This window comes from Muscardinus avellanarius, assembly GCF_963383645.1.
Source record: "Muscardinus avellanarius genome assembly, chromosome: 21".
In the NCBI taxonomy this organism is placed as follows: domain Eukaryota; kingdom Metazoa; phylum Chordata; class Mammalia; order Rodentia; family Gliridae; genus Muscardinus; species Muscardinus avellanarius.
Window position 1 is genome coordinate 14,336,309 of NC_137807.1, and position 15,703 is coordinate 14,352,011.

General features: G+C 43.3%; 1 protein-coding gene across 5 annotated transcripts in view; it reads left to right on the top strand.

Annotated features, from left to right (window-relative positions):
• Positions 1-15,703, top strand: part of RNF10 (ring finger protein 10) — a gene marked incomplete at both ends in the record, with an annotated part of 63,435 nt that overhangs the window by 20,187 nt on the left and 27,545 nt on the right. For all 5 annotated transcript variants that reach the window (XM_080717614.1, XM_080717615.1, XM_080717613.1 and 2 more), the window contains 4 exons: positions 3,434-3,642; positions 7,696-7,786; positions 12,566-12,750; positions 12,827-12,963. In XM_080717614.1, coding sequence (XP_080573740.1) covers positions 3,434-3,642; positions 7,696-7,786; positions 12,566-12,750; positions 12,827-12,963 — 622 coding nt within the window. The remainder of the gene's footprint in view (positions 1-3,433; positions 3,643-7,695; positions 7,787-12,565; positions 12,751-12,826; positions 12,964-15,703) is intronic.

A 15,703-nucleotide genomic window follows, 5' to 3' on the forward strand; every position in this document is an offset into this window, starting at 1 on the left:
AAACTGGGCATGTTGGCACAAGTCCGTAATCTTAGTTATGGAAGGCTGACACAGGAGGATCACAGGTTTGAGGACAGTCTCGGCAAATAGACTTGTCAACCTAGCGAGACCCTATTTCAAAATAAAATGAAAAGGTTTGAGGATAAGCTGGGTGTGGTGGCGCATGTTTGTAATCCCTTTACTTGGGAGGCTGAGACTGGACGATCACACAGGTTTGAAGCCAGGCTCAGCTACTGAGTAAGGTTCTCAGCAACTTCGTGAGACCCTGTTTCCAAACAAAAAATATAAAATAGGTCTGGGAGTGTAGCCTGGAGGTAGAAAAAAAATTCATTCCCATTAACACACACACACACACACACACACACACACACACATTTGAGGATAGTCTCAGCAATTTAGTGGGACAGACCCTTGTTTCAAAATAAAAATTAAAGGGCTGGAGGGTGTAGCTTAGAGGTAGAATGCCCCCTGGGTTTAATCCCCAGTACTCCTACACACACACACACACACACACACACACACACACACACACACGGTTTAATCCCTAGTACTCTATACACACACACACACACACACACACACACACACGGTTTAATCCCCAGTACTCTACACACACACACACACACACACACACACACACACACACACACACGGTTTAATCCCCAGTACTCTATACACACACACACACACACACAGAGTGTGATGTCATTAATCCGGTGTGGCACTTGGGAGTCTGAGACAGGAAGAGGATCATAGGTTCGAAGATAGCTTCAGCAACATAGCAAGATTCTCAGTAGCTCAAAGGTTGAATGTCAGTTCAATCCCTAGTATCCAAAGTAAATAGATGGCGTACTAACATTTAGTGAGATGGAAAAGTGTTTCTAGCATTAAATGGGAAAGTGGGACTAGGAAATATGCTAGCTGACTTAGAGCACATGTTGTCTTTTTTTTTTTTTGGTGGTACTGGGGTTCCAGGAAACCCTTCTACTTCCGGGCTATACTCCCAGACCTATTTATTTATTTATTTATTTATTTATTTATTTATTTGGTGGTACTGGGGTTCCTGGAAGCCCTTCTACCTCCGGGCTACACTCCCAGACCTATTTTATATTTTTTATTTGGAAACAGGGTCTCTTAAGCCAGCGCGGCTGGCTCCAAAGATCCTCCTGTCTCTGCCTCCCAAGCGCGAGGATTACAAGTGTGCGCCACCATGCCTGGCTATATTTTTATTTAGAAACAGGGTCTCAAGCAAGGCTGGCTTCGAACCTGCGCGATCCTCCTGTCTCCGCCTCCCAAGTGCGGGGATTACAAGTGTGCGCCACCCACCTGGTCTGTTGTCTTATTCTTAATCTTATTCTTGGTACTGGGGATTAAAACCAGGAGCATTCTACCTCTAAGCTACACCCCCAGCCTTTTTTATTTTTTGTGTTTTTTTTTTTGTGTGTGTGTGTGTGTGTGTGTGTGTGTGTGTGTGTGTGGTAGTGGGGATGGAACCCAGGGTCTTCGACATCTGGGCTATACTCCTCCCCCACAGACCTCTTTTTTATTTGCATACAGGGTCTCACTAAGTTACAGAGAGTTCACCAAGTTGCTGAAGCTGCCTTTGAATCTGTGATTCTTCTGTCTCAGCCTCCTGAGTATTGGGATTACAAGTGTGTACTACCACACCCTGTTATTTGTTTTTGTGTGTGGAAACTGGAGGTAGAATCCAGGGACCCTCTACGACTATACTTCCAGCCTATTTTATTTTTTATTTGAAAACAGTATTGCTAAATTGCTGAGGCTGACTTCAAACTTGTGATCCTCCTGTCTCAGCCTCCCAGGTACTGGGATTGCAGTGTGTACCACTATACCACGCCCGGTTACTGTTTTATTTTTATAGTCTTTTAAGTTGCTGAAGGTCTCTCAGTTGCTGAGATTTCTCTGAAACCTGAGATCCTCTTGTCGCAGCCTCCCAAGTACTGGGAGTACAGGCTTGTGCCACCACACAGGCATATAGTACATATCTTGACCAATTTGGGATTGTTGAAGACTGAAATAATTCCTGGTTTGATTTTTTTTCTTTAGTCTTTGGATACAGTATTATATCTCAACTATGCTTTATTGCTACTTTCTAAGATACTTCTGACTCTGGTGATTGGGTTTATTTCTGGACACAGAGCCAGGCTGCCTACATGTTCTAATTCAGTTCGTTTTAATTAGCCATGAATTACAGTATGTGTCTTAGACGGCAAGTCTCAGGCAGGATCCAGAAATCTATTGCAGTTAGCAGCTGCTGTCTACAGGCTGCCTTCAAAGATGACTCCACAGACCTCCTTCACTAGAAAGCCAAAATAAAATAAAATAATAATAACAATGGAGGTGTGCACCTGAGGATTTAGTTAAGAGGTAGAGGCTTAACCTGGGCGTGGTGGTGCATGCTTGTAATCCCAGCATTTGGGATACTGAGACAGGAGGATCGCGCTTTGAAGCCAGCCTCAGCCACTTGGTGAGGCCCTTTGCAACTCAGTGAGACCCTGTTTCAAATTAAAGAATAAGCCAGGCGTGGTGGCGCGCACTTGGGAGGCTGAGACAGGAGGATCACACGGGTTCGAAGCTACTTAGTGAGGCTTTCAGCAACTTAGTGAGACCCTGTTTCCAAAAAAAAAAAAAAAAAAGGTCTGGGAGTATAGCCCAGAGGTAGAAAACCTCTGGGTTTCACCCCTAGTACCACCAAATTAAAGAATAAAACATAGGGCTGGGGGTGTCACTCAGAGGTAGAATGCCCCTGGGTTCCATCCCAGTACAGAAAAAAAAAAAAAAAGGTAGAGGCTGGCCTAATAATGTGCATGAAGTCCTTGATTCAATTCCCAGCACCACAGAAAAGACACAAAAAAATGAGAGTTTAGGCTTCTTTTGGGACGGTGGAAAGATCAAATAGTAAGTACACCTTTGTTTTATAAAGTTAGAGGAGTTTGTGCTGGGTTTTGTCTTTTTTTTTGTTTTGTTTTTTGTGATACTGGGGATGGAACCCAGGGGCTCTCTACCTCTGGGCTATACTCCCAGACCTTTTTTTTTAAATATTTTATTTGGAAACAGGGTATAACTAAGTTGCTGAGAGCTTCACTAAGTGGTTGAGGCTGGTTTTGAACTTGTGCAGTCCTCCTGTCTCAGCCTCCCAAGCGTGGGGATTACAGGCATGCGCCACCATGCCTGGCTTCAGCTTTGTCATTTAATGGTTGCCATTTAGTAGGGCAATTTAAACAGTTTAACTAATGGGATATTACGGCTCCTCTCTCCTCTTCACTCCACTCTGAGCATTGGGTAGGCTTTTGCATGACTTCTTCCTAGGAACTTGGTTAATATTTTCAGCTGTATCCGAAGAGGGTTTCTGCTGGTTTCTCCTGTAATTTGCTGCGTGATATCCTAATGTAAGTCACTTCATTCTCTCTAGGTAGCAGAGGCTCAACGGGCAGAGTTTAGCCCTGCCCAGTTCTCTGGTCCTAAGAAGATCAACTTGAACCACTTGTTGAATTTCACTTTTGAACCCCGTGGCCAGACAGGTCACTTTGAAGGCAGTGGACACAGTGGACATGGCAGCTGGGGAAAAAGGAACAAGTGGGGACATAAGCCTTTTAACAAGGAACTCTTTTTACAGGCCAAGTGAGTATTGCTACTTTTAGGGGAAAGTTGGAATTGAGCATCTCTGGGTAGTTTGAGTGCTGTGAGAAGGCTTGCTTGAAACTATTATGGTAGAGAGGCAGAAAGGGAATTTCTTTTTCTCTCTTCCCCCCTTTCACTCACTGTCCAAATGGATGTTCTTGATACTTAAAAGAATATGATGTGCCAGATGTGGCAGCACATGCCTATAATCCCAGTACTTGAGAGGCTGAGATAGGATTGCAGGTTTGAGGTCAGCTACTTAGGCCTTCCGCAACTTAGCAAGACCTAGTTTCAAAATAAAAAATAAAATTGGGCTGGGAGTGTAGCTCAGAGGTAAAATGACCCTGGATTCAATCCCCAGTACCCCCCCACACAAAAGAATATGATGGTAAAATAAATGTCCTTAATCATATAATGAGTTAGGAAAAGTGGACTTGGACCTAGATTTGAATCTTGTTTTGACTTGACCACTTTGAGATTAAGCTTCTCTGTAAAGAAGAGGAAATTTCTTGAGCAATTGAATAACAAGTCAGAACATTTGGCATCCATTTGCTTAAATACTGATTCTGTTTCCTTTTTTTTAATTTATTTAATTTTTATAAATTTGGGTGCATATGTGTGGTGGGTGCGTGTTTGTGTCTGTATGTGACTGGGGATATATGGAACCCCAGGGGCATTTTACCTCTGAGCCCTATTTTATTTATTTAATTAATTTTTTACAGTACTGGGGGTGGAACCCAGGGGCATTCTACCTCCAGGAGGCACCCCCAGTCCTGTTTTTTATTTTGAAACAGGGTCTCGCTGCGTTGCAAAGGGCCTCACTAAGTAGCTGAGGCTGCCCATGAACCACGATCGTCCTATCTCAGCCTTATAAATGCTGGGATTACAAGTGTGTGTCACCGTGCCCAGCTTCCTATTTTATCTTATTTTTATTTACTTATTTATATTTTGGTGGTACTGGGGGTGGAACACAGGGACCTTTTTTTTTTTCCTCCTACAGGCTATACTCCCAGATCTAATTTTTTTTTAATATACTTTATTTGGAAACAGGGTCTCACTAAGTTGCTGAGAGCCACACTTAGTAGCTGAGGCTGGCTTCGAACCTGTGCAGTCATCCTATCTCAGCCTCCCAAGCACTGGGATTACAAGCGTGCACCACTATGCCTGGCTTATTTTTATTTTGAAACAGGGTCTCATTAAGTTCTGGGGGGGGCATCACATCTCTAAATAGCTGAGGCTGGCCACGAACTTGAGATCCTCCTGTCTCAGCCTCCTAAGTACTGGGTTTACAAGCATGTGCCACCACACTCAGCACTGACTTTGGATCTAGACCAAAATAACCATTTTGTAACTTTTTATTTTTATTTTTTTGTGGCACCAGGGATTGAACCCAGAGGAACTCCACCTTTGAGCTATACCCCTGGCCCTATTTTTTATATTTTGAAACAGGGCCTCACTAAGTAGTTGAGGCTGGCTGAGAACCTACAATCCTCCTGTCTCAGCCTCCCAAGTACTGAGATTATAAGCATGTACCACCATGCCCGGCTTGCCTTTTTATTTTTGGTGGTACTGGGGATTGGGCCTGTACTACCTCTGAATTAAACCCTCAGCTTTTCTTGTTTTTCTTTTTATTGTGGGGCTGGGAACTGAACCCAGGGGCATTTTACTTCTGAGCTAAATACTCAGCCCTATTTTATTTTTTATTTGGAAGTAGGGTTTTGCTAAATTGCAAAGGGCCTTGCTAAGTTGTTGAGGCTGGCTTTGTCTTGTTTTTGTGGTGCTGCAGATGAACAAGGGTTATTTCTACCTCTGAGCTACGCCAGCCCCATTTAACTTGTCTGGAAACAGGATCTCTCTAGGTTGCTGAGAGCCTTGCCAAATTGCTGAGGCTGGCTTTGAACTTGATTCTTCTGTCTCAGCCTCTCAAGTATACTAGGATTATAGGTGTGCACCACCACACCCTGTACACCCAGCCCTTTAAAAAAATTTTATTTGGTAGGCCAAGGCAGAAGGATCACAAGTTTTTGGCCAGCCTTAGCTTGGTGAGGCCCTCAGCAGCTTAATGAGATATTTTTCAAAATAAAAAATAAAGCAGGGTGTGGGGACACATGCTTGTAATCCCAGTACTTCGGAGGCCGAGACAGGAAAATCGCAGGTTGGAGGACAGTCTCAGCAAATTATGAGACTCACCAACCTAGTGAGACCCTGTTCCAAAATAAAATTTTGGGAGGCTAAGACAGGAGGATCACAGTTTGTGCATAGCCTCAGCTACTTGCGAGGCCCTTTGCAACTCAGTGAGACCCTGATTCAAAACAAAGAAAAAAATGAGGTAGGCGTGTAGCTCAGAGGTAGAAGGCCCCTGGGTTTGATTCCCAGCACCGCAAAATAAAAATAAAATTGGGTTGCCGGGTGTGGTTATGCACGCTTGTAATCTCAGTGCTTGGGAGGCTGAGACAGGATTGCACAGGTTCAAAGCCAGCCTCAGCTACTTAGTGAGGTTCTCAGCAATTTAGTAAGACCCTGTTTCCAAATGAAGTATAAAAATAGGTCTGGGAGTATGGCCTGGAGGTAGAAAAGCCTCTGGCTTCCACCCCCAGTACCAAAAAAATCGGGTTGGATATAACTTGGAGTAGAATGCCCCTGGGTATAATCCCCATTGCCAAAAAAAAAAAAGAGAAAAAAGAAAAATACACACACACACACACACACACACATATATGTATATACATTTACATACATATGCACATATATATATATATATAATAGGCCTGAGGTAGCTCAAATGTAGAATACCTGTGTTCAACCACTAGTACCACAAAAAAAATTTTTTTTAATAGAGTCTTGATAAGTTACTACAAGTTGCTGTCCTTGTACCCGTGATCCTCATCCTCATGTCTCTGCCTACCAAATACTGGGATTACAGGTGTGTGCCACCATGTCCAGTGTCATTATGTACTTTATATACACTGGTCTCAAATGATTGAGAGCCATTTTCTACTTCCTTAAAGACTAGCCATGTTCTTCTGAACATTGAGGGAGGAAATCTGTTTACTGCTGGCTGAGGGAGCAGTAGTCTGGGCTAATTTTAGTTTAAGGGAGACCAACGGGAACTTGGCTGGACTTGGAAGCAGAAGAAATAGTTGATGGGTTTGGACTTTACCCACTGAGTCTGGATTCCTTAAAGCCAGGGCTCAGCTGAAGCACCAGTCCTATGACAGTGCTTCAGGAACCATGGCTCTTAACAGTTTGCTTTTTTTTTTTTTTTTTTTTCTCTCTCCTGTACAGTACATGGGACAGTTTGCTTTTTAATTCCTTTTTATTTTTTGTACTGGGGATGGAACCCAGGGGCATTCTACCTCTTAGTACACTCCTAGCCCTATTTTTTTATTCTTTATTTTGAAAGCGTCTCACTGAGTTGCAAAGGCCTCACTAAGTAGCTGAGGCTGTGCATGAACCGCGATCCTCTTGTCTCAGCTTCCCAAATGCTGGGATTACAAGCGTGGTCAGCATGCCCAGCTTCTGCTTTTTAATTTTAAGTGAAGAGATGATAAATTTCTACTGAGGGCTTGATGGTTCCTGTGTGTGTATGTGCGTGCGTGTGTGTGTGTGTGTGTGTGTGTGTGTGTGTGTGTTACTGGGGATTGAACCCAGGGACACTCTACCTATGAACTACACCCCTAGCCTTTTTTTTAGGTACTGGGGATGGAACACAGGGGCATTCTACCTCCGAGCGACCTCCCTGACCCTATTTTTTTTTAATTATTTATTTTTAAATGGGGTCTCACTGAGTTGCAAAGGGCCTCACTATGTAATTGAGGCTGTCCCCAAACCAGGATTCTCCTGTTTCAGCTTCCCAAGTGCTATGATTACAGCCGTGTGCCATCGTGCCCAGCGGTAGCCCTATTTTTTATTCATTTTGAAACAGCATCTCACTAAGTAGCTGAGGGCCTCACTAAACTGAGGCTGGCTGCAAACCTGCAGTCATCCTTTCTCAGCCTCCCAAACCCAATGATTCTGACAATTGGCCTTTCTCTGTCTTCCTTCTATTTCTAGCTGCCAATTTGTAGTATCTGAAGACCAAGACTACACCGCTCATTTTGCTGATCCTGATACCTTAGTCAACTGGGACTTTGTGGAACAAGTGGTGAGTAGCTCAGCCAAACTTCTAAGATATTAATGGGGGAAAAACTAAAGAAAGGGACAGTAGTAGCTGGGTATGTGGTAGCCAATGCCTACCTACAGTCCCAGTACTTAGGAGTCTGAGATGGGAGGGACACAGTTTGAGGCCAGCTTTGGTAATTTAGGCCCTGTCTCACAATAAAAAAGGTAAGCTAAGCATGGTGGTGCACGCTATAATCCCATTACTTGAGAGGCTGAGACAGGAAGAATCTCAGGTTCACAGCTTCAACTACTTAGTAAGGCACTCTGCAACTTAGATCCTGTTTCAAAAATAAAGAAAAATAGGGCTGCGGGTATAGCTCAGAAGTAGAATGTCCCTGGGTTCAATTCCTAGTATTGCAAACAATAAAAAAAATAAAAATAAAAAAGGTAGCATGTAACCCAGGTGTGGTGGCGCAGACCTGTAATCCTATGACTTTGAAGGCTAAGACCAGAGGTTTGGAGGTTCCTGTAAGTGAAACTTTCAAAATATAAAATAAGCTGGGCATGGTGGCTAATGCTTGTAATCCCAGTACTTGGGAGGCTGAGACAGGAGGATCATGCAGGTTTAAAACCAGCCTCAACTACTTAGTGAGGCTCTCAACAACTTTGTGAGACCCTGTTTCCAAGTAAAATATAAAAAATAGGTCTAGGAGTGTAGAAAGCTCCTGGTTCCATCCTAGTACCACAAAAAAAAAAAAAAAAAAAAAAAAAGAGAGAAAAAAAATATAAAATATAGCTGGGCATGGTGGTACACTAATCCCAGTACTTGAGGATCGCAGGTTCAAGGATAGCCTCAACAACTTAAACCCTCTACAACTTAGGCCCTGTTTCAAAATAAAAGAATAGCTGGGCGTGGTGGCTCACGCTTACAATCCCAGTGCTTGGGAGGCTGAGACAGGAGGATCACACAGGTTCAAAGCCAGCCTCAGCTACTTAGTGAGGCTCTCAGCAACTTAGTGAGACCCTGTTTCCAAATAAAGTATAAAATAGGTCTGGGAATATAGCCCAGAGGTAGAAAGCCTCAGTACCACCAAGAAAAATAAATAAAAATGAAAGAATAAAGACCTGGGCATGGTGGTACATACTTGTAATCCCAGCATTTGAGAGGCTAGACAGGAGAATCATGGTTCTTAGAAAGTCTCAGCTACTTAGTGAGGCCTTTCACAACTCAGACCCTGTTTCAAAAGTAAAAAAGACTAAAAAATAGGGCTGGGCGTGTAACTCGGAGGTACAATGCTCCTCCTGGGTTCCATCCCTATTGCCGCTGGGGGGGGGGGGAAGGCTGGGAGTATCACTGAGGGATAAATAAAACCCCTCCTGGATTCAGTTCTAAGTATTCTCCACCACACACACTTATTTAGCTGGGTGTGATGGCACACGCTTGTAATCACAGTATTTGGGAGACTGAGACAGGAGGTTTGAGGCCAGCCTCAGCAACTTAATGAGACTTTGCAACCTAGTGAGACTCTGTTTCAAAACAAAACAAAAGCTGGGTATGGTGGTGCATGCTTGTAATCCCAGCTCTTGGGAGGCTGAGACAGGAGGATTCCGCAGGTTAAAAGACAGCCTCAGCTACTTAGGCTCTCAGCAACTTAGTGAACCCTGTTTCTAAAAAAAATATAAAAATAAGCCGGGCGTGGTGGCGCACGCTTGTAATCCCAGCATTCGGGAGGCTGAGACCTGGAGGATCGCGGTTCGCGGACAGCCTCAGCTACTTAGTGAGGCCCTCTGCAACTCAGTGAGACCCGGTTTCAAAATAAAGAATAAAAAATAGGGCAGGGGGTGTAGCCCGGAGGTCAAATGCCCCTGGGTTCCATCCCCAGACCCGCAAAAAAAAAAAAAAAAAAAAATATATATATATATATATAAATAGGTCTGGGAGTTTAGCCCAGAGGTAGAAAGCCCCTGGGTTTCATCCCCAGTACCAAAACCCCCCAAAAAACAAAACAACAACAACAAAAATGCTGGGCATGATGGCATAAACCTGTAATCACAGTACTTCGGAGGCTGAAACAGGATTGCAGGCTCAAGGACAGCAACTTAGATCCTATTTCCAAATAAACAATAAAATGGGGCTGGAGGTATAGCTTAGAGATGGAATGCCCCTTGGTTCAATTCCCAGCACCATGAATGAATGGATGAATGGATGGATGGATGGATGGATGGATGGATGGATGGATGGGTATGGGTGTAGATCAGAGGTAGAATGCCCTGAGTTCAATCCCCAGCACCATATATACATGCACGCACACAAAAAGACAAAAAGGGACAGTGGTGACACTGTAGCTACTGGCTGTGTTTGCTGCTGGTTGATTTTCTATTTTGCTTGACCTCAGACTTATCCCACAGGTCAATCCCTGGTTCCCCCTGGAGTTCATTTTGTGATTATAGTTGACAGTGGCCTGCAGAGATGTCAGATGTCAGGAAGTCTCTGATCTGAAAGAACTCCTCTCTTCCCATCTCTCTTCTGGGAACTAGTGGCCAGGGATTCTAAGGTGCTCTAGTTTTCCTCTTTACCCATATGGGCTTGATTCTTGAACTCAAATTGATTTGATTTTTTTTAATTTTGTGGTACTAGGTATTGAACCCAGGGACATTATACCTCTGAGCTACACCCCAGCCCTATTTTATTCTTTATTTTGAAACAGGTCTCAGTAAGTTGTGGAGGGCCTAATTGCTGAGGCTGGCCTTGAACCTGCAGTCCTCTTGTCTCAACTTTCCAAGTAGTGGGATTACAAGTGTACACTACCATGCTTGGCTAAAAACTTAAGTTTTATACGTATTGGTTACACAGTATGAATAGCTTAGTGTATTGGTGCATGCCATAATCCCAGCTACTTCTGAGGTAGAAGTAGTAGGCCTGGCCCTGTCTTAAAAGAAAAAATAATAAAAAGGGCTACACAGATATGGTGGCACAGGTTTGTAATCCCAGTATTTGACAAGCTGAGACAAGAGGATGGCAGGTTTAAGACCAGCCTCAGCAACTTAAGACCTTTTTTCAAAATAAAATTGGAGCCTGGCATGGTTGCACATGCTTGTAATCCCAGCATTTGGGAGACTGATACCAGAGGATCGCAGTTCGCGGACAGTCTCAGCTACTTAGTGAGGCTCTTTGCAATTCAGTGAGACCTGTTTCAAAATAAAGAATAAGCTGGGTGTGGTGATGTACACTTGTAATCCCAGCATTCGGGAGGCTGAGACTGGAGGATCGTGGTTCGTGGACAGCCTCAGCTACTTAGGCCCTCTGCAACTCAGTGAGACCCTGTTTCAAAATAAACAATTAAAAAAAAATAGGGCAGGGGGTGTAGCGTTAGGTTGAATGCCCCTGGGTTCCATCTCCAGACCCGCAAATAAATAAATAAATAAATAAATAAATAAATAAATAAGTAAATAAATAATAGGGGGTGTAGCTCAGAGGTAGAATGCCCCTGAGTCCCATCCCCAGTACCGCAAAAATAAGTAAAAAATTGGGCTGGGGGTGTAGATCAGAGAAAGAGTGCCCCTGAGTTTAATTCCCCAGTATCATCAAAAAATAAAAAAATGGTTGCAGATATAACTCAGTGGTAGAGCACTTGCTTAGGCCCTGGATTCAGTTCCTAAGTACTAGGAATGGATACACATGTATGTTCACACATATGTGTATACACACACAGATAAAATGAAATTCGTAATTCTGTTGGAAATTACTGGTAAATTACTCTTGGCCTTTTCTATGCCTTTCTTTTTTTTTTTTTTGTGGTACTGGGGTTCCTGGAAGCCCTTCTACCTCTGGTATACACTCCCACGGGCTACACTCCCAGACCTATTTTTTAACATTTTTATGTGGAAACAGAGCCTCTTAAGCCAGCGAGGCTGGCTCCGAACCAGCGCGATCCTCCTGTCTCCACCTCCCAAGCGCGGGGATTACAAGCGTGCGCCACCACGCCCGGCTTTTCTATGCCTTTCTGCATGCTTACTTTTTTTTTTTTTTTTTTTTTTTTTAGTACTGGGGATTCAATCAAGGGGCATTCTACCTCTGAGCTACACCCCCAGACCTGTTTTTTGTTCTTTATTTTGAAACAGGGTTTCACTGAGTTGTGGAGGGCCTCACTAGATAGGTGAGGCTGACCTCGAATCTGATCCTCCTGTCTCATTCTCCATGTACTAGGATTACAAGTATGTGCCACCACGCCTGGCTTTATTTTCTTTTTGGTACTGGTTTTTGAGCCCAGAAAAGCTCTTCCACTGAGCTTACATCTCCAAGCCTTTTTATTTTTTGAAACAAGGTCTTACTAAGTTGCTCAGGCTGGCCTCAAACTTTTCAATCCTTCTGCCTCAGCCTACTGAATAATTGGGATTACAGGAGTGAGCCACTGCACCTGGCTGTGTATTTGTTTTATTATGTTATTATTATGGTTTTCTTAATGATTTGTTTAGTGCTATTATGTGCATTGTTAGAATTTTATGACGATATGTTGAGTAATCAGAGAAGAGAACTTTTTTTGTTGTTGTTTTTGTGGTCCTAGAGATTGAACCCAGGGGCATTCTATCTCTGTGCTATATCCTCAGGCCTGTTTTATTCTTTATTTTGAAACAGGGCCTAAGTTGTGGAGGGCCTTACTAGATGCTGAGGTTGGTTGCGAACCCGCGATTCCCTGTCTCAGCCTCCCTAGTACTGCAGTTACAAGTGTGCGCCATCATGCCGCTTGTGGAGAAGCTTTTAACTTTGAAAACCCCTAGTTGACTACAAAAGCAACTAAATTTTTGTGTCATTTTGTTTCAGCGCATCTGTAGCCATGAAGTGCCATCTTGCCCAATATGCCTCTATCCACCTACTGCAGCCAAGATAACCCGTTGTGGACACATCTTCTGTTGGGCATGCATCCTTCACTACCTCTCACTGAGTGAGAAGACCTGGAGTAAATGTCCCATCTGTTACAGTTCTGTGCATAAGAAAGATCTCAAGAGGTGAGGTGGAGTTGTTTACTGGGGTAGACCCCAATCTACTTCTTTGTTCTGCTTTATCTCAATGTCCGTGTTACAGTGTTGTTGCCACAGAGTCACGTCAGTATGTTGTTGGTGATACCATTACGATGCAGCTGATGAAGAGGGAGAAGGGAGTATTGGTAGCCTTGCCCAAGTCCAAGTGGATGAATGTAGACCATCCTATTCATTTAGGAGGTGAGTTCCATTAATTTGGGGGGCAAATAATTCTGGGCACACTCTTTAAGACTATTGAAGCTGGGCGTGGTGGTACACACTTATAATCCCAGTACATGGGAAGATCAAAGTTTCGTGGCCAGTCTCTGCTACTTAGGCACTTTGCAATTAGTGAGATCCTGTTTCAAAATAAAAAATAGGAGGTATAGCTTGGAGGTGGAATGCCTTTGGGTTTCATCCCCAGACCCACAAAAAAAAGAATAAAAAATAGGGCTGGAGTTGTAACTCAGAGGTAGAATGCCCTTGGGGTTAAATCCCCAGTTCCCCCCAACCCCCCCAAAATAAAATGCAAATAAAATAGGGATGAGGATGTAGCTCGAGGGGGTAGAATGCCCCTGGGTTCAGTCCCTATTACTGCAACAACAACAAAAAAGATACTGACTGTATCTTTGTAGTGTCAGAAATTTTGGCATTTGGGCAAGCTGGTTCAAGCATCCCCATAATAATAATTGGGTTCCAGTAGGTTAGAGTTGAGTTTATAGAATAATTTAACTTTTGTTTCAGGTATGGTTCAGTTATATATGTATCTTTAATTTTTATTTAATTAAAGTTTTTTTTTTTTTTTTTTTTTGCGGGTCTGGGGCTGGAACCCAGGGGCATTCGACCTCCGAGCTACACCCCCCTGCCCTATATTTTATTCTTTATTTTGAAACTGGGTCTTACTGAGTTGCGGAGGGCCTCACTAAGTAGCTGAGGCTGTCTGCTAACTGCTATCCTCCGGGCTCAGCCTCTCGAATGCTGGGATTACAAGCGTGCGCTACCATGCCTGGCCTTTTAATTTTTAATTTAATCAGATTTTATTTGCAGTATTGGGAATTAAACCCCGAGCTTCACACATACTAGGTAAATGGTCTAAAATTGAGCCACTTTCACAACTCTTTTTATTTTATTTTGAAATTGGGTCTTGCTGTGTTGCCTGGGCTTTCCTGAATTTACGGTCCACCTGCTTCATTCTCTTGTGTAGCTGGGCTTCCAAGCATATTCTACTACACCCTGATTTTTATTTATTTATTAATTTTAATTTTTTTGGTACTGGGGATTATTTGACCTTTGAGCTACATTCCCAGCCCTATCTTTTTTGTATTTTTTTTGGGGGGGATGGGGATTGAACCCCAGGGGCATTCATTCTACCTCTGAATTACACCCCTAGCCCTGTTTTTTTATTATTATTATTTATTATTATTATTATTATTATTATTATTATTATTATTTTATTTTGGTGGCACTGGGGTTCCTGGAAGCCCTTCTACCTCTGGGCTACACTCCCAGATCTATTTTATATTTTTATTTAGAAACAGGGTCTCCTAAGCCAGCGCGCGCGGCTGGCTTCGAACCTGCGCGATCCTCCTGTCTCTGCCTCCCAAGTGCGGGGATTACAAGCGTGTGCCACCACGCCCGGCCTATTATTATTTTTCTTGGTGGGTATGGGGATGGAACCCAAGGGCCTTCCACCTCTGAGCTATTCCCCCTGCCCTATTTTTTATTCTTTATTTTGAAACAGGGTCTCACTAAGTTGGAGAGGGCCTCACTAAGTAGCTGAGGCTGTCTGCAAACTGAGATCCTCTGGTCTCAGCCTCCCGAATGCTGGGATTACCAGTGTGCACCACCATCCTGGCTCTATTTTTTATTCTTTTTTTTTTTGGTGGTACTGGGATTCCTGGAAACCCTTCTACTTCCAGGTTACACTCCCAGACCTATTTTATATTTTTATTTGTAAACAGGGTCTCTTAAGCCAGCAAAGCTGGCTTTGAACCTGCGCGATCTCCCTGTCTCTGCCTCCCAAGAGCGGGGATTATAAGTGTGCGTCACCATGCCTGACTTTATTCTTTATTTTGAAACGGGATCTTATTAAGTTGTGGGGGGGCCTCATTCGGTAGCTAAGGCTGGCTGGGAAAACTGCAATCCTCCTGTCTCAGCTTCTCAAGTACTAGGATTACAAGTGTATACCACCATGCTGTTTTTCTTCTTTTTTTACACCTAAATTTTATGTTTATTTTGAAACAGGGTCTCACTATGTGGATGAGAATCTCACTACTTGCTGAGTCTGTCTTCAAACCTGTGATCTTCCTATCTCAGCTTCCCAAGTACTGGGATTATAGACATGTGCCACCATACCCAGCACACACCCCGATTTTTTGGCTTATTAAACAGTGTTTGGCATTGTGCCTACAGTTATTCAGTCTTGGCACCTGTCATCAAGGAACTCAGTATTCTCATAAAAGAGACAGATGGTAGACACATGAAACCCATCAGGATAAGACATGAAGAGATTGTGATAAGTGCTTAAGTGGGAGAAGTTGTATTTTCCATATTTCTTTCAGAAGTGAGCTTTTGATTACAAAGTGGCATTTCAATTTTTGATGTGAAGACAGATTTCTCAATAAGTAGTTTTGAGCCGGGTGTGGTGGCGCACGCTTGTAATCCTCAAGCTTGGGAGGCGGAGACAGGAGGATCGTTCAGGTTCGAAGCCAGTTGTGCTGGCTTAAGAAACCCTTGTGTCCAAATAAAAAAGTATAAAATAGGTCTGAAAGTGTAGCCCAGAGGTAGAAGTGTTTCCAGGAACCCAGTACCACCAAAAACAAAAACAAAAAAAGTAGTTTTGAAACAGTTGATCTTATGGGGAAAATGTAAATTAGATGATATCTGTTACCATTCATAAAAGCTGGGCTGGGCGGGTGGTACTCCTATAACCTCAGGACTT